This window comes from Argiope bruennichi, chromosome X2, assembly GCF_947563725.1.
Source record: "Argiope bruennichi chromosome X2, qqArgBrue1.1, whole genome shotgun sequence".
NCBI lineage: Eukaryota > Metazoa > Arthropoda > Arachnida > Araneae > Araneidae > Argiope > Argiope bruennichi.
The window spans coordinates 119,294,351-119,319,432 of record NC_079163.1 but is presented as its reverse complement, the minus strand read 5'-3'; the positions used below and the strand labels follow the sequence as shown (position 1 = coordinate 119,319,432).

Below are 25,082 nucleotides of genomic sequence, written 5' to 3'. Positions count from 1 at the left end.
TTGGGCCAAAAGAGCAAGGGAAAATGTTGATAAGGCTTCTTCCTGAAGGAGAACAGGCCACAAGACACGAGTGGAATCCCAAATTCTGTGGCAGATCTCGTTTTTGGGTAAGGAATATGCAATCGATGGAATTGCTTCCCACTGGCTTGGAATGCGTCCAATTTTTTTGACATGTGGCTTCGAATGTATTCTCTCATTCAAAAAGGGCTCCCTCCCTAAGTTCCATATTTACTCGATGTAACCATTAAGATAGCGGAAGAACTTGCCCCCAATGTCCCGCAATAAAAACTCAAAGGAGTTTAAGAATTACTTGGACTTAGGAATCGTATCTTTATGGCCATTAGAGACAATAAAAAACATGACAATGTCGTTACAGGTGCCCGCCCTCTTTTTTACGACATGTTTTTGTTTGCTGTCTCTGGTACATTTTTTTTCTCTGTGCTATTCGTCTCTTCCTCATACTTTTGTTTTAAAATTGACGTTGACAAATTTTTTTCGAGCTGGATTCTGTACGTGAGGTAAGCAGGGATAACATCAGATTCGCTTTTATGGGTTAGAGATGCCAGAAATGTCGTTATTTGTTGCGATATTGCCGCTTTGTCTGGTGTTCTTTCTGTATGAAATCACTTCAGTCTTCAGGGTGAAACATCGCTTTTCCAATCCACAATCATAAAAGAAAATTCCAGCCCACAGAGAAATCCATTGGTTAATTTTTTTATTTGTAAGATATTTCTTCTCACCATTTTACTATATATATATATATATATATATATATATATATATATATATATATATACTATTTTTTCGGCTCAATATATATATAGTTGAAATTCCTGTTCTATTTTGGAACAGAATTGAAAAATATATATTACATTTAGAAAAGAAAAGAAAAGCATTCCGTGAAATGCTTTATATAATTTCATTCTGTTTTTATAGTTATAGTTTTTGGAAAAGACAGTGCATAAATACAGCAACATTTTGTCACATAATTTTTGAATAATTTTTGTAATTTTTATTATTTTATTAGTTGAACCTTTCCTTTAAATTTACTTCAAACCATATAAAAGGAATATAAGACTTTGTTATATTTAGGATAACGTATAATTAAATCTCAGAAAATTGAAATAAATTTTCGAAACTGAATTGAAGAATACAAACATTAGACAAAGGTTACACAGACTTTAGTCATTCGGAATCCTTTCATTACATTTCATTTATTGTTGGAGAATTTCATTTAACTATAAAACAAAGCTTTAATAAAATTAAACAAAAGAAAACTTTAAATAGGTTTATAGGTGAGTGAATAAACGGAAAAATAGTTTTAAAAAATAGCAGATACAATTTAATATAATGTATGTTTATAGGTGAGTGAATAAACTGAAAAATAGTTTAAAAAAATAGCAGATACAATTTAATACAAATGTAGAAGAATCTTAATTCTAATTAAAATTATTTTAATAAGCAGATTGACAACTTGTAAAAGTATTTTGTTCTTAAATTTTAATCGAGGAAATTTAATTTTATCTATCTAATTTAGCTAAGTTAAGGCGAAGGTTTTATTTGAGCTGACTTTGTAACTTTGAAACGCTAAATATGAGTTAAAAATTCCAATCATGAGAAATTGCATAAACTTCCAGAATATGAAAATTTCAGTCGTTCTCATGCTTAAACAATCACAAAGAGAGCAGAATCAATTAAATAAGAAACTCGCTCGATGCAATCAATACAATGCATTTTGATTATCTGACTTTAAACAGCCTTCAACTGGTTGATTTCGATTAAGTTGTTACATATTTAATGTGTGCTATTACATATTGATACATATTAACTCTATCTGCAGAATTAAACTTCCCAAAACATATTAACACAGAGTAAATTATAAGAGTTTATAAATATTTTACTCTTTTAAATGTAAAGGTAAATAAGTTTGAAGATTAATTACAAATGATTTTGGAGATAAATTTTCAGGCATATATAAATCTCGATAACCTAACAATGGATATCTTGCGCTTTAGAGTTCAATATAAAGAATACTGTTCGTGATGTTCGATTGATTATCAGGAACAAATGCTTTACTTAAACATTTAATATATGTTTGGACTAAGCTTCTGTTTATTCATTTAATAATATATATCTCTTAAAGTTGATTATTCAACCATGCTTCATGTACTCATATCTTTGATACTTTTAACTACGAATCATGTATTGCCAAGTGTTTAGGATTTATGCAATTTAATCAAATCAAAGGAAATACAAAGACTAACTCTAGAGGAAATTCAAGTATGAATAAGCCGAATTAAATATGCGACTTTATTCTGGAACTTAATTGAAGGAAACTAAGCAATTAACTTATTGCTTAGTATTTTCACTCCTGCATTCAAAGCTTAAAACTGCCATTTGAAGAAACATTATTCTTAGAAATAAAGCAAATACTTTTGGAAGCATACCTCACCATGGTTTTTATATTAATATTAATATAAAAACCATAATAATATAAAAATTAATATAATATAATTAATAATATAAAGCGTTAATATAAAAAATTAACATAGAGAAAAAAATTAAAAAATGCTGTGCATTTTATAAAATTTCTATAAAGTAACGGATCGGATGTCTAAATACGCTATGAAAAAAAAAGGGGGGGGGGAGGCAGGTACTCAAAATTGTATTTTATATGAGCCTACTTTTTTCATAGATTTCTGTACAGTGAACCGGAAAACAACTCATTACTAAAAGTTTCTATAAAAAACAGGGCATTGTATATTGTGTCAAATAATATTTGCCTTTTGGAGTTCTCTAGATTGTCTAGTAAATTTGTTGCATATCAAAAGAATAGAAGTGTTCCCTATATTACTTAAAAGAATAAAACATATTGCATAAATGTGAAGATTTTCGCATTTTACTAGTATTAGTTTTTAATAAAACTACCATGAGTTTCTAAAAAAATGCATACTATCATATTTTTAATCATACTTTTCATATTTTTGACTTTTAACATCATCCCAAATTACATACTATGAAAGTAGTTTTAATTCATGCGAAGAAAACTTTTAAAGACCATTTCTGTTCAAAAAAGAAACTTTTCTACATTATTCTTCATTTGATCAAATGTAATATATTGATGAATTTCTTGTGTTTTCTGTTTTCGCTTTCCTCACCCAAGACCAATAAATGTAACATACTTATGCTATAGTAATGGCAAAAAATCTGGAAAAAATCCAATTTTACCTCCTTGTTAGATCAAACAGCATATCGTAACACTTCACAAAAATAATTAAATTAATCTTCCATATTTTTCCTTAAAAATTTATATCTGATATATGTTAGAGTATTTAGATTTCTTTAACTTAGAAGCAAGATTAATTTAGAAATATTGTTAAAGTCAATTCTTCTTGACGTTGACAAGAAGATCTAGTTAAGATTTTTTAAAACTCTCTCCTATCTACATTTATGTATAAGCCATTATTTCCGCAATTAATTATTCAATATTTTTACTATACAATCTTTGAATGTTTCATGGGACATTCTATATCTATTAGCAAATATGATTAAGGTAAGAAATATGGTATTATACTACAGTCACTATGTTAATTAAGTGAATGACCTTTATCTCTTTATCTATTCTATTAAAAATCAAATGAAAAAAAAGGTAAGTATTATCAGCCGAATTATTTCTTATTGATTTGCAATAATAATAGTTTCAGCCAGTTGCATTGCTTGTCAGATACCATAGCCTAATACTAAGTGTAAGATCTATTATTATTGTTTTTGTGCAATCAGAAATGGATTGCCTTCATATGAAATTTTTAATTTACTTCAACTCAGAAAAGCATAGGAAAGTCGGGACATTCAATGAAATGACGAGTCAAATATGACGTACTTGAAAATGAGGAAATGAATAATTGCTTAGATGGATGTTAAACAAAATGGTGACCCTTATTTTGAAAATAACATACTTTTCGAAGAGGCAAAAATCTTATGAAATTATCTAACTTTATTTTTTCTGTGATACTGATAAACAGTCTTTGAAAACTCACGGATTTTTAAAAAATACATATTTCTAATGAAAGCACATTTTCTTTCTAAATGAAGTGAGTTTAATTCAGATTTTAAATTAATTCTGAGCATATTTTTGAATTAGACGAAATATCTGGGAAAAAGTGCTGAAATTTTCTTCATACTGAGTTCAATAGTTTATTTTTGTCAAAACACGGAGCAATTTTCTTTTATGCTTATGTTAATAAATAATAAGATTATTCATCGAATCCATGATAAAGAAATTCAACCAATAGAGAGTAAATATATGTGCAATTATATATCAAGAATAACACATTTTATTACTTGAATATTTCTTTATCAAATTCATTCTTGATTGAATTTAGTATAAAATAAATTTCTTTCCCAAGGCATAATTCTCATTTTCAATCTGACTGTTCATTTTCTTATTTAGATGATCTTTATTTTTCATTATACAGACTTTCACTTAGATTTGTGTGAGAAGGAATAATTAAGTAAAATAAAAACAGATCCATAATGCATACTGAGTGGGAATCAATTCACGAGTATGAATTAGAACAACCTCTTTACTTCTTTATCTCATAATTTATGTATTCAGGGTACCCAAAAGCACAATGTATGATTTCATTGTGCATGCAGATGAATGCTCTAAAACCGGATGCATTCGACCAAAGAAAAAAATGTAAACTAAGAATTTTAAAGTACTTTAAATGGAGCCGAAAACTTAGAGTATCTTACGAAATTTGTTTCGAAACATTAAAGAGAGTCATGCATTTATGAATACATAACATTACTTAAAACGCAAACTATTAGAACAGAATGCTCAAAGGAACTTGCAAAATAAAAGCAAAAATTCATAAACCACTTCCATGATAAATGGTATTTTTGAAAAGGAATGTTTAAATGATTCAGAGAAGAAAACTAGACTATGTTAGAAACACAACGTTATAACAACAGACTCATTATATATAAGCAAACCCTTTTGAGGTTGCGTTCGTTTATTTCCTGAACACCATAAAGAAGTAATGCAGCTTCGGATAGATCAGAAGAAGTAAAGAATTTTATATTTTTGCATTATCTATCTCCTTTAGGGGGAAGATAAATTATTTAGATCAGTGGATTTTTTTTTAAACTTTGCTGCTAAATGCGGTTTACCAAGTGAATGAATGATCAACAAATACGTGCAAAATGGTTTGATTGCAGAAACTAACATGAAAGGTTATCTTGTTATATTAATGAAATATTTCTCTCACTCAGAAATGCCTCAACTTACGATTTCTTTTATTTTTACTTTTAGAAATGTAATGCATTAAATATACATCATAAGTGGAATGAATTTTAATGCATTAAAATACATTGTAACAGCGCATTATCTTTTTAAAGAGTCAGCTACCCACAAAGTGTAGCATTTGCATAATAAATGAAAGGACCATTTGCCGTCGCACTCAGCACTTAGTAAAATAAGTAAGTTTAATTAATGGAAATAGAAGACTTATTGAAGTCGTAGTGTTAAATTTTATGAAACACTGAATTTAGAATATAGAGGACCATTTAATTTTCAGTAAATTTATTAAGTAGTTTAATTACCCCGGTTTCAAAAAAAAAGAAAGAAAATCTTTAAGAAAAAAATTCGTCGTTAAAAGTTTTTTAATTAGTATTAGGCAAACACATAATTTATTATCTTACATTCATTTATTTAAAACGATAATTTTTGCTCTTTTTATTTTTCCTGTTTAAAACGATTTTAATGGTGGAAAAGAGGGATTCGTAAAAATTCACGAAAAATGACGTTTGAGTAGTGAATTAATTTAAAAACTTGTAGAATGAATGTTGTAAAGCTGATAATAAAACGAAAAATTAATGGAGGTAGTAATTTATCTTTGTCTTCATGACATAATTGATGAATTGCTTGACTGATCATTTGTACAAATGTCATCGGTTATCATAAAGACCTACATGAGATAAATCATTTATGAAAGATTTTGCTTTAAAGCGTATAGTTAGAGAAAGTTTGAATAACTATTACATTTGTATAATATATGCACACACAGATGCTACCTATCTAAAATTTGTTTCTTTATAAATAACTGCATTTTACAAAGACTCACAAAACAAAGAGAAGATTTCAAATCTTGAATAACCGAATAAATATTCACTTAAAAAGATATTTTTAAATGAAAAATTACAACAGTGACGATTATGAAATTGTTAGATTAACGTATAGATAGATACTAGAAAACTTGAAGCAATAGAAATAGTTAAGCATATTAAAATATATCATGACTTGTTCCAATAACAATAAAATGATGCAATTTCTAATTTTTTTAAAAAAAATTTTAGACAATAAAATGTGAAATTTATTTTAATAAATAGATTTTATAAAATCTTGAACATCTTAAATAAGTTACTGTTTTAAAAGGTTGCGTACAATATATTCAATCTATTAAAAAAGGACCATTAAAATTTCTTAAAACCTAATCTTTAAACCCACTCCGGTGAGTTATATTTCAAGCAAAATATATTTCATCTATTTTATAATAACTATATTGATGAGATGTAAGTTTCATAAACGATTATTTCTATTTCTTTGCCGAAAATTATGGTAAAACTGATTGAATAAAATTAGCTTCCAATTAAAGAAATAAAAAAAATAAAGGGTTTTAATATTTTCACAGCTCTTTCTATTTATTTCTAATGCTATTTTAAATTGTGTTAGTATAATAAATGACAGAAAATTAATTATTTATTTATCTTTGGCATTTTTTCAATATAGTAGTAGATATAAGCCGAAATTAAGCACGTGAATTCTTTTTAATTTTTAGAATGATAATTTTGCATTTATAAAGAATGCCGCATCTTTAGGTGTGCTGATTGTATTGAACTTTAAGAATAATTATTTATAAAGATCATATATAAGTCATTTTATAATAAATTATATGAAAACTATAAATTATTGACTGACAATTATTTTAATTTTACCCCCCCCCCCAAAAAAAAAGTTTATTTGACATCAAATACTAAAATTTGCATTGGAAAATGCATGTACATTTATGTTTTTCCATTGTATCAAGTGTAGCACTCATTACTCGTTTCGTTTTAATATCCTCCCTTATTCCAGCTACAAATCTGTACACGTTTTCTAAATCCCCATGGCTCTGCAGTCTTAAGTTTAATTTCAATTAGAGAGTAAAACTTACTGCGCATCGTTCAAGTGCTTGATTATTCAACTAGAGTATGCATCATTGAAATCTTGTCAAACTCGAGTTTTAATATTAGCAGTCTCTAGTAAAATTGGCCTCACTGACAGAATATTAATACGCTACTTAAACCCCTGCGCAGAAGTTACTTTTGTGGATCATTCGGGAGAGGTTGGGTACTCCATGCGTCATCCTATTTAATCCAACTCTGCCCTTATTTAACGACGCAAAACTTTATTGTCTATGCTGTAATAATATTAGACATTACATAGATAAATGATACTAACGAAAAGTAAAACGAGTAACACATTTTTATTTTTAATAACGCACAAAACATTTAAATAAACTCATGAAATAATGCTTAACCTTTTGAAATCGGCTCTGCCGCAGTGGCTGCATTTTCATATTCTCTTAAAAATTGGTGAATAGTAAAATTTTTGTTCAAAATTTAAGAAATAAACAGCATTATTCTCAAACCTGGGAATACCTTGTTTATTTCTTAATTTTGGATACAACTGTTATGATATACAAGCTTTCACGACAATATGAAAATGCCACAGTTGCAAAAGGTCAAATATGTCAAAATCAAATATGAGGCTTAATCTAAGGCTGTATCTTTCGTAAAATCATCTATGATCTGGAAAGAAAATTGTTTCCTTCAAATACAGCGGATGTTGAACAAATATAGCCCCAGTATTCGGTAGAGCATAATATTTCCCCATTGGTCATTTATATATGCTACATTAAGGCTTCGAAAACCTGCATTCAGTTGTTTTACTAATGCAGATCAAATTATACCGTATTTATATTTAAGTCCACATTAAAGTCAAGTTTTTGAATTGTACATTGATTTTACTGTTGCGCTGGCTGAGGCTCAAGAGCATGACACCGTTTTCTTCGAGTAAAATAATAATAACTTAATAAGTTTTTAGTAAATCCTTTTTCTGACATTAATTTCAATCCCAAAAATATTTTAATATACCGTTATTTAAAAAATGACAATTTTAAGGGCTAATTCTTCCAGTATAGCGGATTACAGAGCAGGAGGGATAATTTTATGACTGCTCATAATAGCCAGATTGTTATACAGAATGCGCCACACAGCGTTCCATGCATTTGCATGTGCGACTTGATAAAAACTATTTCTTTCAATGCCAGTGGGAACTATTAGTCCTTTCTCTACTAACACGGTCATGAAAAATCTATATTAATGGGTTGCTTTGGGGGCGCTTTTATTTCAAAGGAGGGGTGTAAGATGTAAAACTCACTAAGAGTTTTCTCGCTTTACATTCTGAATTCCTCATTTGGAAAAGAAAGCGGCCCAAAAGTATATAACTTGTGATGGCCGGGTTGGGTTAGAAAAAAGTAAGAGAGTTAAAGCAATTAGGGGAAAATGTGTATTAGATATCTGTGAATATGTAGTCTTTTTTTTTTTGTGTGTGTGTGTGTTTTTTTTTAATCTTCGCCTATGTTTATTTGGCTTAACAATACCTACCTACTGATACTCTCTATACTCCAACCAGTGCACAAAGGTACGCCCCCTTAGTAAAGCAAAGGCTCTTAAGAAAAGAGGTCGATATTGCTCTAGTGGCTTTAATCATGTTTTTTAAAATCATATTCTTAGATTTAACAAATATTTATCAAGCTATTTTGTATTGATCTTTAAAGTCTCTGGCAGGTAAAATCATTTACATGAAATTAAAAGTGTTCGCTATTAAAAACCTTTTTAAATGATTCATACATCTTTAAAAAATATTGATCTTAAAATGATATTAAATAAGATGCAAATATTTACAATAAAGAATCAGCATTATAGCACAATAAAACATACTTAGAAGCTATGATTTTAAATAAAATTACCTTGAAATTATTCTTCAAGTTAGAGTGTCACTTATTTACTTCAAGATCTTTAGTATCTAAGCAATTTCAGAATTCAGTAATGTAATAACAGTTCTACATTTTAAATATTGTTTATATTTTGTTCAAGCGATAAAAAAAGGATAATTTGATTTCTTCATATGAAATGATTTCATTGACTTATGCCGGCATGCTTGAAAATAGGAGTATCGTTACTATGAAATCTGAATGAAGGCTATTACATGCATAGTAGAAAAATAATATGGGGTATAGTGTTAAATTTAAAAATTCTACAATATAAGAATAAATGACATTTTTATATTAAATGAGGATACATATTTTAATTAAAACTGTGATATCCCTGTTGTGGTATAATATAATAGAAAATGTTGCCGCAATTAATTGCTACAAATTTGCAACTCATGTAGATGTGTTAATAATTTCAATTATAGTGACTTTAAGAATTACACCCATCTAAATAAATGCTTTTTTTAATTCATATTCAATAATATATTATCTTGGATTATAGTTTCTAAGCTAACTTGATTTTAAATAACCAAACCTTTGAAATGAAAAGATACAAAGATTTCAAACTCTTCACTGCCATTAACCAAATAACTTAAATATAAACAAAAATACTGCATAAAAGTAATCAAGTTAATTGATGGATTGTTCAAAAATGAAGCCTTTACAGTCTTAGAGAAACATAATTTAAATTTATTAAGGACTGTGAGATTCAAATATTGTTTTCTTCTCAAAGGAAAATCTCTTAAGTTTTGATGAAGCTTTTTTGTCCCGATGATTTGAATTAATGCATTTGCATATATCAGTAAAAAAATGAATTAAAGTTAGAAAGTAAACTCTTTAACTAATAGAATCAAACTGCTTGCTGTTTTTTTCTGAACTAGTTTTCTAAACAGTTTCCAAGCACCAAGAATAAATTAACAATAGTAAAAATAAGCTAATTTCGTTTGCTTAACGATTTTAATTACCTCGGCGTCTCAGAATAAAAGAGATTTCGATTCGATACCTCTCATAACACGGCGCTCTCTTTTCGGAAGTCTTAATTAAAAAGCTTACACCGACAAAAATTTAGGACGACAGAACAAAAAGTTCCATCTTTAGGAAGTAATTCCATTTTAGTGACATTTCCGTTTCATTGCTCAGACATAAAAGTATTCTAATTCCTCAACATAAAAACATGAATTTAATTGCTCAAACTATTTCTCCGACTCAAAGGTAAGCAATTACGTCCTTTTTAAGCGCATGAACGTTCATAGGAGAAAAACGCATTTAAAGTGATACGGAAGTGTTTAAAAATGTCGTACGCCTGCCTTCTTTCAAAACGACTCGAGCTATGTCATTATATATGACTCCTATTTAATTACAGAGGACTAAAAACAAATCAGCAATAAAAATGTTCAAATTACTGATAGCTTTTTATTTATTATTTAGAAAAAGAAAAGTTTGCTTCGGTTGTATTTAGCATGCATTAGCAGCACTGAGAAAACAGCTTAAAATCTGTTTTGATTTTTCTATATAAATATTTGATAATTTCATGATTGTTTTTATTATCCTTTAATTCTAGCAAATAAAAAGGGGTTAATGAAATATTCGATAAAAGTTTAGTAAAAAAAGTTCGGTTTTCTTTTTTTTTTAATTTGTTAGCGGTATGATTATAAATAGACAGCTTTATTGGTAATAAAAAATAAATTACGTAAGAGTGAACTGTTAAGGTCAGAAAAGTAAATATATAGTTATTGTGATACCCGTCTTGTTAATTTTTACTAACAGTTCTCCGCTTCTATTTAAATTGTAATCTCAATCTGTTTTTAGCAATTTTAATACACAGAAGTTTTTTTTTTTTGATAAAACAAGCGTATTCAAGTTGATCGTCGTTTCAGTTGAAAAGTTGAAAAAAGGATTTAACAGGGTTGTACAAAATAAAAGTTAGCGATTGAATTTCTCGAAACATATTTTACTTTTTATAGAAAACTGTTTGAGAAAACATTCTTCGCAAAAAGATAAAATAAGAATATATATTGTCTCTTTTAAAATCCTTTTATGAAAAATTTGTATTAGAGTTGTAACATTTTAAGTTGATGAAGTATTTATAATTTCTTTCTTAATCGCTTAAATAACATTTTCTGAAATGAAAAAAAAAAATTCACATATTTAAGAAATATAATTTTAACAAAAATTAGAACTATTTTACGCTTTATCATTATTGTAAACATTATTTAGTATAATTTTAGAAGATAAGCAAATTTAGCTTTCCCATTTTGCTCTATAATTAATTATACGCTTAGCTTGTTTTTGTTTTTTTTTCAAATACATTTAATTCCTTCAAAATAAGTAAGAGTTCTCATTAATTATTTTTAACCACAGTAAATAAAAATAATTTTAATCGAACTAAATATTGATTTAGTTTCATCACTCACAAGCTGATTTATTGTTTCTGCTTTCATTTCTCTTTAAATAAATTTTCAAACATTTCGAAAATGTTCGATAATTTTTATGTTTACATATGAGGAGTGTAAATAAATAATGAATATTTTTGATTTTATGCTTACCCAGATTCAATCTCTTTATATTTGAAATACTTTTGATTTTGTGATGATTCATCATATAGAAAAAATAGGATTCAAAACATGCAGCCACTAAGTAATCTTAAAATGAATTTTCTAAACTTTTGAAAGCATTCAATTATTTAATCAAATAATTTTAATTCGTTAATGCTAATTGTCCACTTCTTTTGCTAAAGATATTTATTGTAATAGAATACAAATCTTTTGGCTTAAAGAAATTTGTTTTTCAATTATTTGCTCATATTTTTAATTAGAATCTTATATTTCAAATCTTCCTACATTTACAGAATACCGTGTCTGAATAAACAATGAATATTTCTGATTTAATATTACGGTATTTTCAAGTACGCGCATTTAAAATACTTTTGATTGATCGGTAGATGTATTAAATGGGAAGAAATTTCAGATCACAGCATGCAGTCCCTAAGGTATTGTAGCAATAAAATACATTTATAATCATTTTCTTGATGGGAACGCCCCACATTTTCGTTTCAGTTATTTCTGTCGCACATATTCTGTAATTTTTGTTTAATCTCGCAGATAGATATCAATGTTAGAGAAAACACTTTTTTTCTACCATTAAGATTCCATTGGCATTTAAAATAGTAGGCTGACAAATGCCTTAGCAACCGCCGTTGTGCGCAATAGGCAGATCGGATATGTTCAAATATTCTCTCCCCCGTGTCTCAGCAATGTTAGACAGTTTTCCTTGGAGAGGACTCCAGGGATAGCAGTTTTCCTCTACAATGAAATGTCTGCTTGTCTTTCCATCTGGTTTGGTTCTGGACTTCAGCCAATAATCCTCTGTATCGCTAGGTGGAAGAGAAAATTCAAACTACCCTAACTTAATAATAACACAAATGCTGGAATATGCACTAGTTTATCAAATTTAAGCATATAAGAGACTTCTTAATATACAAAACCATGGCCGGCAGTTTTGTATTTCTTACATTCTATGATTGTGAAATAGAATGTCCATTTCATACAGGATATTGAATTCTTAAAAGTAGGCATTTGGGGTAATTTAGGCTCTAAAAAATATATTTATTGATATGCAATTACATAAGTTCATTACAGCGAAAAAAATTCTGATTTTTGAATTGATTTCAAAATGTTATCTTCAATTCTCGATAGTTTCTACTTAAACGATTTCCTGAAAATTTTAGTTGAATCCTAATTTTTTGGGTTATTTAAGATTCAAATTATTAATATGAGAAACATTATTTTTTATCAAATGTAATAGAAACTTGTTTTGAGCCTACAGTTTAAGCTATTTTTTTACAGTACTGGGATTAATTTAAGCATAATGAAGCAAAATGCATTAAGTTGTAAAATAAGCATTGCATTCTAAATGTATTTAAGTAGGGGTAAAATATTTAATTTTTAAAAATAGTCATATTTAATTCTCGATAAAATTAATTTTTAAGTATATTCATCTTATATTAACCAATATTTATTTGTTAGGTAATTGAAGTAGAATATGAATTTCATCGCTTTCAATCCGAGTCAATGGGTCGAGAATGGAATGGAAATGTATTTAAAAAAATTGAAAAGTTTCCATCGTCATTTTTTTTAAAATCCAGCATATTTTTGTCTTGTCATTTCTTTAAAACAATATACAGTGTAGAATGAATCTGACATAGCTTCTACTAAGAATAAAAAATGAATAACAAATTCTCAATTTGGTGAAATCTGACAGCATAGAGATTGAGTCATCTCTATGATTTTTTTTAACAATTAAGCTCATAATTCGCAACAAATATTCACACTCTCGCATATTCGTTACTATTCAAACGCATATTCGTTACCCTTTACCCAATTACTAGGTCCAGCATATTTGATGTCTTCCTGTAGAAATATCTCTTATAAACTCCAACTTACGGCGAAGTCACTCATTTTACATTCAGAGGGGGAGAGTGATATCGGTGGTCATTAACTCTAAACACATACAGTATCCATCTTCCCGAAATAAACAGATTCTCGCGTGAACACCCGCATCATTACGCAGAGGCCGATACCGGAAGGCAAATAGGAAAGAAGCGACTTTGAACGAGAAATGAGTAATCATTAATAGGAAGGCTACATTTTAATGGTGCTCGCCATTTCTCCTGAATCCAAACTGAGAGTCTGCGAGTATGGGTAATGAGGATTAAATTGATGATTCCAACTACAAAAAGGCTTAGCGATTGCTGACGGTACCTATCACGATGGAACGGGTCACAACTGTTACTAGTATTGATTTACCAATAATATGCGACTGCGACAGGTGAAATATCAGAATTCGTGACTTAGCGGATCGTGATGACTGTCGCATTTGTGTGACTTTCGCATTTCCTCATTAACGGTAGGTCGTTGTTATCGCCCATGCGACGATAGTATTTATTATGATGCTTGTCTGCCCTTGTTGGAAAATTCAAATGGTGTTAAGGACGAGAAAGACGAGACTAAAGGTAGATACGCGTTTGTTCGATTACTTTTGTTCTTTAAGGTTGATTTGAAAGATAAGGGTCAAGCAAACGTAAACGAAATAACCGATTCATTCAAATGGAATATTTGAAAGGAATTTACCTTCAAGGATGAAAATATTGTTTTCGTTGAATCAAAGTTGCAAGTAATCAATACAACTTTATGATTCATTGTTTTAAAGGAATTTCTTTAATGTATTTAATAAGTAGCAAAAGAATCAGAATGCAACATTTCTTTCGTTTTTTCATAAACATTATTCTAGTCACAGTGGTCAATGGCTTGTCAAAGAGAATAGTAGATTTGGGAAGCAATGATTGTTTAACATCTTGTTGTTAGTGCGGGTGGAATTTTAAGAAATGCTTGTCATTTTAACAGCTGTTCTTATTGTCTAAATGTGATTCTATGTGTGATTCACTACATTCCCTCTGAAATAATATCCGAACAGCTGCTTCAAAAGAGAACATTTAGATAATTGATGAATTAATTCCTATGCTTTGCTCTACTTCTAAATGTTAATTTTTTAAAAGAACCTTTATCATTTTTGTATTATTGAGTAAATTCTTCATTCTTATTCTAAAATAGAGATAGTTGCAATTTTTTTACAAAGCCACTTTATGAATTATTTAGTAACATAATTAATTTCCTACTATAATTTTACTCAAATGAATGGAATTTCTTGGTGTGATTCTTTAGAAGCAACAAGTTTTCATCTCTAAAAACAAAGTTTAATAATTTCTGAAATAAGTTCTTTCGATCAAAATGCTCAAGAAAAAATAAAAACGCTTAAAATTTGGCATTAATTGTAATTAAATTTCACTTTTTTTTCAATTTATATGGCCATTTCCCTCTAAATATAAATTATTTCGAATGTTTAAGAATAAATGGATATAAATACTTCATGTATAATAATTAATGACTCACACATATACATAATATATGCCGGCGTCCTGGCATAGGGGTAGCGCGTTTTCCCCGTGATCTGGGCGTCCCGGGTTCGAGTCCCGGTTTGGGCATGGTTGTTCTTCTGTTGTTCTATCTGTGAGATGTGTGAATGTGCCCTCCTGTTGTGCAAGCGAATGAATGATGCGTGAGTGGCAAAGTCGTACTCTTGGCCCTAGTTGGCGCTGCTATAAAAAATAAGAGACGTCCCCCTCAGGCTTAAATTGCTGTCTTCGTAACAGCGGGCTTGTCCGTGGCAAGTGCCATAAGAAACAAACAAACATTATATATATATATATATATATATAATTGAAACTATCAGAAGAACAGTAAGCTCTTCAATTCCGAATGATGAGCAAATTTCGAATTTTCGAAAAATAACTGTATAAAATGAAATGTATCTTGTTTGAACAACAAAGTCTTGCAAATCTACATGCAAGAATAGAGTATAGATTAGTAGCGAGATAATAAAATATATCTGCTACTGTATCTAAAAAATTCGTAATCCTATTATAAAAATTAGATTTACTGCTTAAATTAAGATACATTTCTTTAATAAAGAAAATTTTATTTGTTATTAAAATTCATTTTAAGTAGTTTTAATAATTAATTTATTTCAAAATTAATTTTAGCTTCTAATAAATATTTACTTACCAATTAGACGCGTAGCAAAATTTTATCGTATGCCTAAAATTAATTGTTCATTACAATGATAAATTTGTATGAATTTGTATTCATATTTCACTGCATTCTTATAGCTAAAAATAATGAGAGATTGTATGCGTACAGCCAAGCACATTAAAGTACTTTTTTGAGTTCTGCTCTACAAAATTCTACAAAAAAGACAATGCCTTTGACATTTGAGAAATAAACAAAGAATTCGAAAAACTCAAACTCTAATCAGCTTTAATTAATCTGACTATTTTTTACATAATGTTTATTTAATTTGTAATTAGACAATATCTTTCCTCAAGTAAAAAAATAAATAAATAAAATAAAATAAAAATTAATCACTTATTGGAAACATATTCAGACTGGCAAATGGAACACAGCAGAGGTACAATGCAAAGCTCGTCTATTATTCATGATTCTATTGCTAAATAAACATTGTCTGATACAAGTTCGAATGAATTTCCAAGTGCTTAAAATATATACAAAAAAACAAGTCTGTTGTTTTGTAAATATATAATATGCATATTTAAATAAGTTATAATTTACTTGTATGTACGGGAAAACAAATTTTAATTTCGTGCTTTCAGAAGCTACAGAGACTTTGATTAATAAATATCATATAATTCTTTATCATCTTAAAATGAACAAAGCAATAATATAATTTCTTTTTAAAAGGGAATGCATGCAACATTCCATTCTGTTAAGAAGAAAAAATTGGGGTGAAGTAATTGACAATTTTTTTTATCTCATTGAAATCATTAAATTTTTCTTTATGAATGCAAGATTTTTCTTTTTGCGACGAATTACAATCAATCGGTATTTAATGAAATTCTGTCACAGCATTTGTGATATATTTTTATCTGAAGTGATATATATCTTCTATTTAACAACAGGTGCAGAATTTTATTACCAGAGTTTACAAAAGGCTTCTGTCAAGATTGGTGCAGTTTCGATTTTCATCATAATAATGGATTGTAGACAAGTTTATTTTATTTTATTTATAACTGAATATTTTCCTTCAGGGAATAAATTATATGACAAATTTTTGGAAAAAAAATGTCACTCCTCTTTTTATCAAAAATATGAAAAAAAAGCTCCAATTCTTTTGTCTTAATATCGACTTTTCACTCGTTTTTATGAAACATGTTCCTTTCTCTTCCACTGCGAGAACGTATTGCAGGATTTTCGAGAACACCGGACTCCAGATGGCGGTTTACTTCCTGTATGAAAGCTTGTGTCTCAATTTCGCCCGAAGAGAAATTAAAAAAAGAGCAGAAACGCTTCATCTTTTATTTCCCTTCATACTGAAGTACTCTTCTACTTATTCTGTTTGCCTAAGGGGTGAGATAACAACTTCATACGGATTGCAAGGCTGTATTTTTCAATAGCTGAGATTCTTCAGTGATACACAAACAGGAATTATCCAAGTAATCCGTTAGCAGAGCGCTGAGCGTTAAAGATGAAACGTGGGAAGGGGAGCTGAAATTTTTCATTTCACGGTGCAATAGACAGAGATGGGGTTTCCCCTACCCCATTCACCCGTTTCTGAATATCACGCTCTCTCCTTGCATTAACGTTTCTTTTTAAATTCTTTCTCCGAGAAATTTTCTCGATTCATAACGTAAAAGCTGGCAATGTCTGACCTTCCAAAATGTGCTAGAAGCTAATCGTCCTCGGCACCTTCAATTTCTCGTATAATATACCGAACCCAGCCATTCGGTAATTAATGTACATCAATTCAGTATATTTCATGATCTTTTCTTTGGAACATATGAAAACAGGGATGTGCTTCAAGTCTTTCGAGGTAAATGGCTATCATTCGACTGAAAGTAAAATTTTTAATATTCTTCGGCAGAAGACATCTAAATAATAATCTGACTGGTTTTAAGTTATGAAGCAACAAATATTTAAAGAAATATTTGTAAAAGATGATTTTGACATGCTGTATAAGTTTTATAAAATAATAATATTTTCCATGAATGATAATATTTTCTAGCATTTTCCATGAATAATAATATTTTCTAGCATTTTCCATGATTTTTTAAATTTGATTTGAAATATTAAATTCTTAACATTCCCATCATAACTTTCATTCCATTCAAAGCTATTCAATGTAATATTTACCTAGAACACATAACTTAAATCAACCTAATTATTATTGAAATTTAGCATAGATTTAAATCAAAATTTCCTTTAGTGCATGAATAGGGAATAGCATTTTTAGAAAGCTTTTGAAACCAAATGGATCTCTTGGGATTATACTGTTATTTTATATAGGGAATAAGGGATTTCGAGAGTCCCTTCCATTGAAGTTCTGCTAAATAACTGCGAATAAGGTACGGATTATTCTGAATAGAATTTAAATTACTTAGAATTAACCAAGACAAGTGTCTCAGGTCAATGGGATACAAAAACTGATAACTAGTTGCAGTTTCAGTTTTCTACAAAGTCAGTGCATATATTGACACTTGAAACCAAACACTTCTTAAAAATAAAAAACAAAGATTTTAAAATTCAGGCTTCCAGGAAAAAATCTAACACAATCTAAAATTGTTAGAAATTCAGAATTAAACAAAGAGATGCGATTGTATAAATGCCTGACTACTTATTTTTGGATTATTACAATACTTGATTCAGCACAGTTTGTCTTAATTTGTACATTTATTTTAAATACTGCTGAAATATATAAAGTTAAAGAGATAGCATGTTGTTTAAAAATATTTTTTCACTGTTTTGGTTTATGTTTCAAAAGTATTCTCAAGGGGTTTTATATCTCCTGATACTTCTGTCTTAAACTGCCAATAAAAAAAATAACAGAGAAGGATTGTAAAGTCCTCATGTTAACAATTTGTTTACAAATATTAACTGCTTAATGGGAAACACTTTCGAACATTCAAGATATAATGAAACGGGAATTTAAAAAGACCTGCGTTTACTCAGAGAAATTAAGCATTTCCTCCTCTGTAATTTTAGAAGATATAAGGCTAGTTTTTATGAAATCATAACTGGAATGAAAATCCAGCATATGTTCTAAATTTGAAAAATAAAACATTGATAATGTGTATATTCAAAAATTTTTATATCAATATAAGATGCACAATAAAGAATATTTTACAGATCCATGGTCTATAAAACAAGAGATTGAAAAATTATACATTTTTCATTTGTCTCTAATTTTTCATATTTTATTCGTAGAAATGGCAATTTTTTAAAAAATTCGTATAAAGAATTTTAGGTTAAAAGGCTATTTAACATATTGTTAGCGACTCATTAACAATTTCCTGAAAACGGAAGTTTTTTTTTCTGCCCTTTATGCTTTCAAGTTATTAAGAGATTTTTGGCAAAATGTATGAAACATAGCTGAAGATATAAACTAACAAATTTTGAACAAAAGAAACAGCTTACAAGGAAGCCGTTTTAACTGATAACTCATTGGATTGAATCTATTATTTAAAATAGTCGCATGACATTGCATTAAAATAGTCAGAAATATTTTTCATTATAAAATATTTAAAATTATCGATTGGGAAATATTAAATAAGTGAATAATAATAAACAAAACATTTAATTCTCAATAATTACAGAAAATTCTTTGTCAAATAATGTTATTTTGACGATATCTCGAAGATATTAAAATAATGCAATTTATTATTAATATTATGCAACATATTTAAAACAACTCTTCTTGTTATAAAGAGCAAATTAAATTTTAAAAAATGCTATAAACCTGTGAATTTAAACCTGGAAAGGAAGTACTCAAACATTACCAAACTGCATTTTTCTTTCCTTCATTTGTAGGAATCATTCCTAATTATTTGTGATCAAATAAAATTGGCCGAAGAAAAAAGTTTAACACCAACTAAATACATCAACATTATAATCTGTATTTTAAAATAAGGAAAACTTTGTTTTAGATCAAGATAAAGCTAAAGCGTTTGAGAAAATTTGTGATTTCATAAGAAATTTAAAAGCATTAGATAATCTAGTATAACTACAAATTGTTGGTTTATTTATCATTTTAAAAGCAATTAACACATCATGCAAACTAATGCTAAATTAAACCTAGAAAGCATTATGTAATTTCAATATTTGTAATCAAGTTATTTAATTGAATCATGTCCCAACAGTTGTTTTGTAATTTATTAGAAATAATTTCGTGCATCCGAGTGGAAAATTGTGTTTAATGATGCAAAATATTGCATTTTATATAATTTGAGTAAATAGAAGTACTGTTGAAAAAATAGCGTTGTTTAAACTTCGGTCTAATTTGGTCATGCATAGTAAAAACTTTTGAGATTCTAAAATTTTAAACAATTAAATACCACTCTTTCGCGGCTAAATTTGACTAAAGCATGAAAATCTGGTTATCATTATTTTATAAAATTTCAATGGCCACATCGAGAAGGATTACCGTTAATTTGTTTAAACTTTTGAAATAAAAGTTTATGATTCGACTAGTCTTAGCCTCAAAGGAATGGGACTTTTTTTATTTAAAATGTTAGTATGCCAAGATTTTTATATTAAATATGAAAAATAAACTAGGTGGAATGCATACATTTAGACTATAATTTTGCAGCAGTATCTTTATTGATTCAAGCAAAATTAAATAAATTTAAAAGCATTTAAATATTTAAGACTATTTAAACATTTTTCCGATTAAAATGGGCATCTTCTATAATCTAAAGCAATAAACTTCCTATTTTTAATAGAAATTTTAGTTTCGTTTAAGAATACTTATCGTAACCTTATTTAAGTATCATAGTTTTTTATAAAGGTTACAATTTATTTTTCTTTATAAGAATTTAAATCTCAAGAGTCGTAAATATAAGAAAAAGGGTAAACTTTTAGTAACCAGAAATGTCTACCAGATTCTTGTGCAAACATATATTTTCTTCAAATGTGAAGCGTTGGCTAAAATTTAATTAACTTTTGGCAGATTAAAATCACTATTTAAGTTCAATTCTAAGATGTATTCTAAACGATATAAATAAATTCGTATTTCTTTTTCATTTCCGTGATGCTAAAATAAAGATAGCAAAAACTTCAATGTATATTTATTGAAATGAACTGTCAAGTTATTAAATAAAATCATTAAAAGCAAAAATATAATGCACAATATTTGTAATTTAGAAATTCAATAATAATTCAGCTGATATTTAATAATGCAAAAGTATATAGTTTATAGTTTTTATATATCATAGAAATCTTGTAAAATTAATCAAATTTCCTTAAGACCTTGTGGTTTCAATGAAGCAAGGAAGATTCTGATTTTAATTAATTTTTAATACTTACACTTACAGAGATCTTTCTTAATCTTCTCAGAAAGGAAAAATGGTTACCCAGTTTGTTAGTTTTTTGAATTAGGAAAAAATTTCTCCTACACATTTTTAATTTTTTAGATATATTATATGCAGTTTTTCAATTAGGAAAAACTGAATGAGACAGGCTGTTGTGGCGTAACAAAAATATTAATTTTATGAAAATATTTAAATATATTTAATCTCTACATGAAATGGGTGGTGGTGGTTGTGAGTTTTAGTGGCGCAAGAGCCAACCTTGGCTAAACTGCGCCAGTCGTATGGTTAGATTATTGACGATCGGGAAATAAAAACAACGTTAAAATATTGTATCTAAGGATTTCTACATGAAATGGGAGTGATTAAAATGAACTAAGTTAAACCGAATAAATCTTGCAATTATTCAATAAGCTGAAAAAGCTGCCGCTTCTTTTAGAAATATAAGTAAAACTTGATTCATATATCATGACAGATACTATTTCAAGAAGTTCTATGATTTATGAAGAAGAATGTTTGAAAAATGTTAGTTAAAATAATAATTTTAAAAATTAAGTAATGAATTTTAAATAAAAAAGAATTCATCAGATTTATTAACATATTTGGAGAGGCTTTCAAATTCAAGAAAAATTATTCTTTTCTAATATAATTTAATCGACATTTTCTGTGAAATAAGTCTAAGTATTGAAAATAAAATTGTTTCTGCCAACCTCGATTTTGGAAATGTTCTTTTTTTAAAAAATAAGTAACGAATGAATAAAATATAAATCTAAAATTTTTTCATTAATTCTCTCCCAGGTGAATATAATTTATTATAGAAAAAAATAAGCAGTTATCCTAATTATTCAATCTCATAAAAGTTTTTCTTGAAGCATAACAGGAAAGAAATTTATATATTAAGAACATCTTCAGTTAGATTTAATTTTAAAAAATTAGAACTTACTTTGTAACACATGCACCTAGTTTATCTGATCTCAAAGTAAAAAAAAATACTTTGGGAAAGCTGCATCTGCAGAAAATATCTGATTTCTATTATTCAGAAAAAAATTCACATTTAAATTTTGTTTCTTAATTATGAAAGAGTTTATCTAATTTTCAGATATTGAGGATTTTTCTGAGTAAGAAATAAAATTGATAATTGAGCATAGAATTAAGTCTCATCATCTTTAATTTAAAATATTAAATTAATGAGAATATTAAATTTTAGTTGTAATCCATTTTCATCTAAAATATTGTGTTTGCTATTTAAAAAATAAATTTAAAATATAAGCCATTTTAACAAAATCTTTTAAAAACTATTAGTTTTTTAACACCAAAATATGAGAATATAAGTTGATTGGAGAAACTAAAGTAATAAAACTATTATACTTATAATTATAACTAGTTCTAATTAAAATTAAATTTTGCCAATGGCGGAAAAAAATATCCAATTATTCCCCGAAATTAGGAATCTATTTTCTCTGTTAATGGCATGAAATATTTTGCTTTTAAAGTTATCTATATTATTCTAATTATAAACTGGATCAAAATTAAAATTCTTTTAAAAAGGGGAAACGAACTTAGAATTTTGCTGAAAATGCAATATTAAAACTTTTGCTTAATATTATTTAAAATTTAACGGAAGATCTTGGATGAAAATTCCAGCCCAGATTTTATTAAAGAAGTGTAAATAAAGAAATTGTTAAATGATCAAATGTTTTTGGGAATTTTTTAAAGAATGCATAAACACACATTAAATTAAATTAAAAGTTTATGGAATAGATTTGTAGCGACACACCAACCTTTCATTGTAAAATGTATGTCATTCAAAAATCAGATAAAGATCATCTGTCATGAGTAAAAATATCCGTTACTAAATATGGAGTCTTAAATAATTGGTATGATGAGAAATATTGATATTACTTATTTTATATAAATGCCGATGCTAATTGTTAACATAAACGTTTTCTCTTGCCTTTAGATTTTACCTCTGTAAGGATATATCGACAAAACTAATTGAAAAAATCTCAATAGTAGCTCAATTTATTTAAAATAAACACATTTAAAATTCAACAGTGTGCTTAAATTTTCTGAAAAACATTGAAGAATATAATTAAATAAATTATTTATTTTTTTCTCAAAATCTATCACCAAAAAAAAGCTTTTTTCGTTAAATGAGTTGCAATATAGCTGACTTTGCAAATCCATGCAAAATTTTAAAATTGTGTATTAATGTACTTCTTAAAAATTTCTTACAAAACTATTTGTTTCATTTCAGCAAAGAGAAATGTTTCCGCTGTATTATAATACATGAGAAGCATCCAAATGTGCTGCAATATAGAGAAAGTAAGTTTGAAAAGATTTTTCTTTCATTTGGAATATGAATATATTTAAAATTGATTTTTTTGCTTTAGGGTCATTTTCGAGAAAGTGTTCACGCATTTCTTTAAAACTTTTATCTTAGATGTACTAAAAGAATAGAAAAATTGACTTTATTTTAAAACAAATTAAATCCAATTCAAATATTACTAAGAAAGTATTGGAATATTAATGTAATCATTAAGTGACAAATAATTAATAACAATATATTTAATACAAATTTCAACTGCTTTATTTTATGGATTAATAAATGCAAATTAGTTAAGTTATTTTTCTGAACAACTAACGAACAATTTAACGTCAAGTACATTACACAAAAAATTTGTTTTATTAAATCATATCAGCGAATTATTTAAACTAGAATGTATTTTGCCTTATACAGCGAATGTCAATAATTTTCCATACACTATATACATGATAACTCAAGTATTAAAAATTATACTTTGTTGATTTCTGTCAGAGAATTATTTAAAAAGGAATTTACCTTGTCTTACTGAACTCAATTTAACTTATTTCATATTTATCAATTAAACAAAGTTCATTGAAACATTACTTTTTGGTAGGAAAATTTTACGTGCCAAGAAATGGATAATAACCTCTATAGATTTCTTTTTATCTCAAAAACAAACCCTAATCAGAAATTCATGTTCAAAAATTCAACAACGACGTTACTTTTACATACAAACAGCACGCGCTGATATTGAGTTACGTCACTTTTATCAGACTTCTTCAAAAAATTTGATAAGGCATCACACCTTAGAGTAACAGCTAAATTTATAAAATATTATGTCGAAACTTTGCATCACACACGTATGGATGCCTTAAATTATTCATTTCATGTCCGTGCTAGTACGTGCCAAGGAATTTGAATAGCTTTGTTCCTGAAGAAGATTTCAAAGCATGTTTTGTCCCATCCTTACTTATTATTTTGATTTTTGATGAATTCATTTTGTCGCTTAGTCATCCAGCTTCTTTACAACATATTTATAACATAAACTTAAGACGTTGGCAACATTTTAGGAAAAGTGGAGTATGCCATTGTAATAGAAATGCTTTTATCAGATTTTATTTTTCAATTTTTTTCTATATTAAAAATGATTTGATTTAAGGACAAAATTGATTGCTTTTGTCCTCTGTTTTTAGGAGACTCTAATTAAAACATAATAATTCAAAATTATTTTAAATATTTGAATCTATATATAGAGAGGATGACCCCGAATTCATGGTGCGAACTTTAAGGGCTGGTGAACGAAACTGTCATTTATTGAAAAGGAATATATGGGTGCAAGTGATGCAGTGAGGCTCAAATACAGGAAATAAGAGATGAAAGGAAAAATACATGGAGTTAATGGAATGAAAAGAGAATAGATAGTCTTGGGGCAATAAATTGAGCGTGGTGAAAGAGTAAATTCGCCACCACGATCTCTCGATTTACACAACCTCAAATTCTTTTTAAGGGCACATCCAAATAGTCTTGAGTATGCGAATCCATATGACTCAAGTGAGAATCTCATTGCTCGAATATTCGCAATTTCTTCATGTGTATGTGAAATACCTGACATCTTTGAATATATACGCAAATTAGTTTGCGCTATCAAGCGTGTGTCGCTGTTGGCGGACGCAATCTTAAACAGTAATTGTAGACATTGCATTTGTGAAAAATGCAGTCCATGAATGTTTCGTCTTTTCTTTCA

At 28.0% G+C, this 25,082-nt stretch overlaps 1 protein-coding gene across 2 annotated transcripts in view; it reads left to right on the top strand.

Moving 5' to 3' along the window:
* LOC129960940 (uncharacterized) overlaps nucleotides 1-25,082 on the top strand; it is a 289,136-nt gene that overhangs the window by 176,674 nt on the left and 87,380 nt on the right. For both annotated transcript variants that reach the window (XM_056074692.1, XM_056074691.1), the window contains exon 3: nucleotides 23,288-23,355. In XM_056074692.1, coding sequence (XP_055930667.1) covers nucleotides 23,288-23,355 — 68 coding nt within the window. The remainder of the gene's footprint in view (nucleotides 1-23,287; nucleotides 23,356-25,082) is intronic.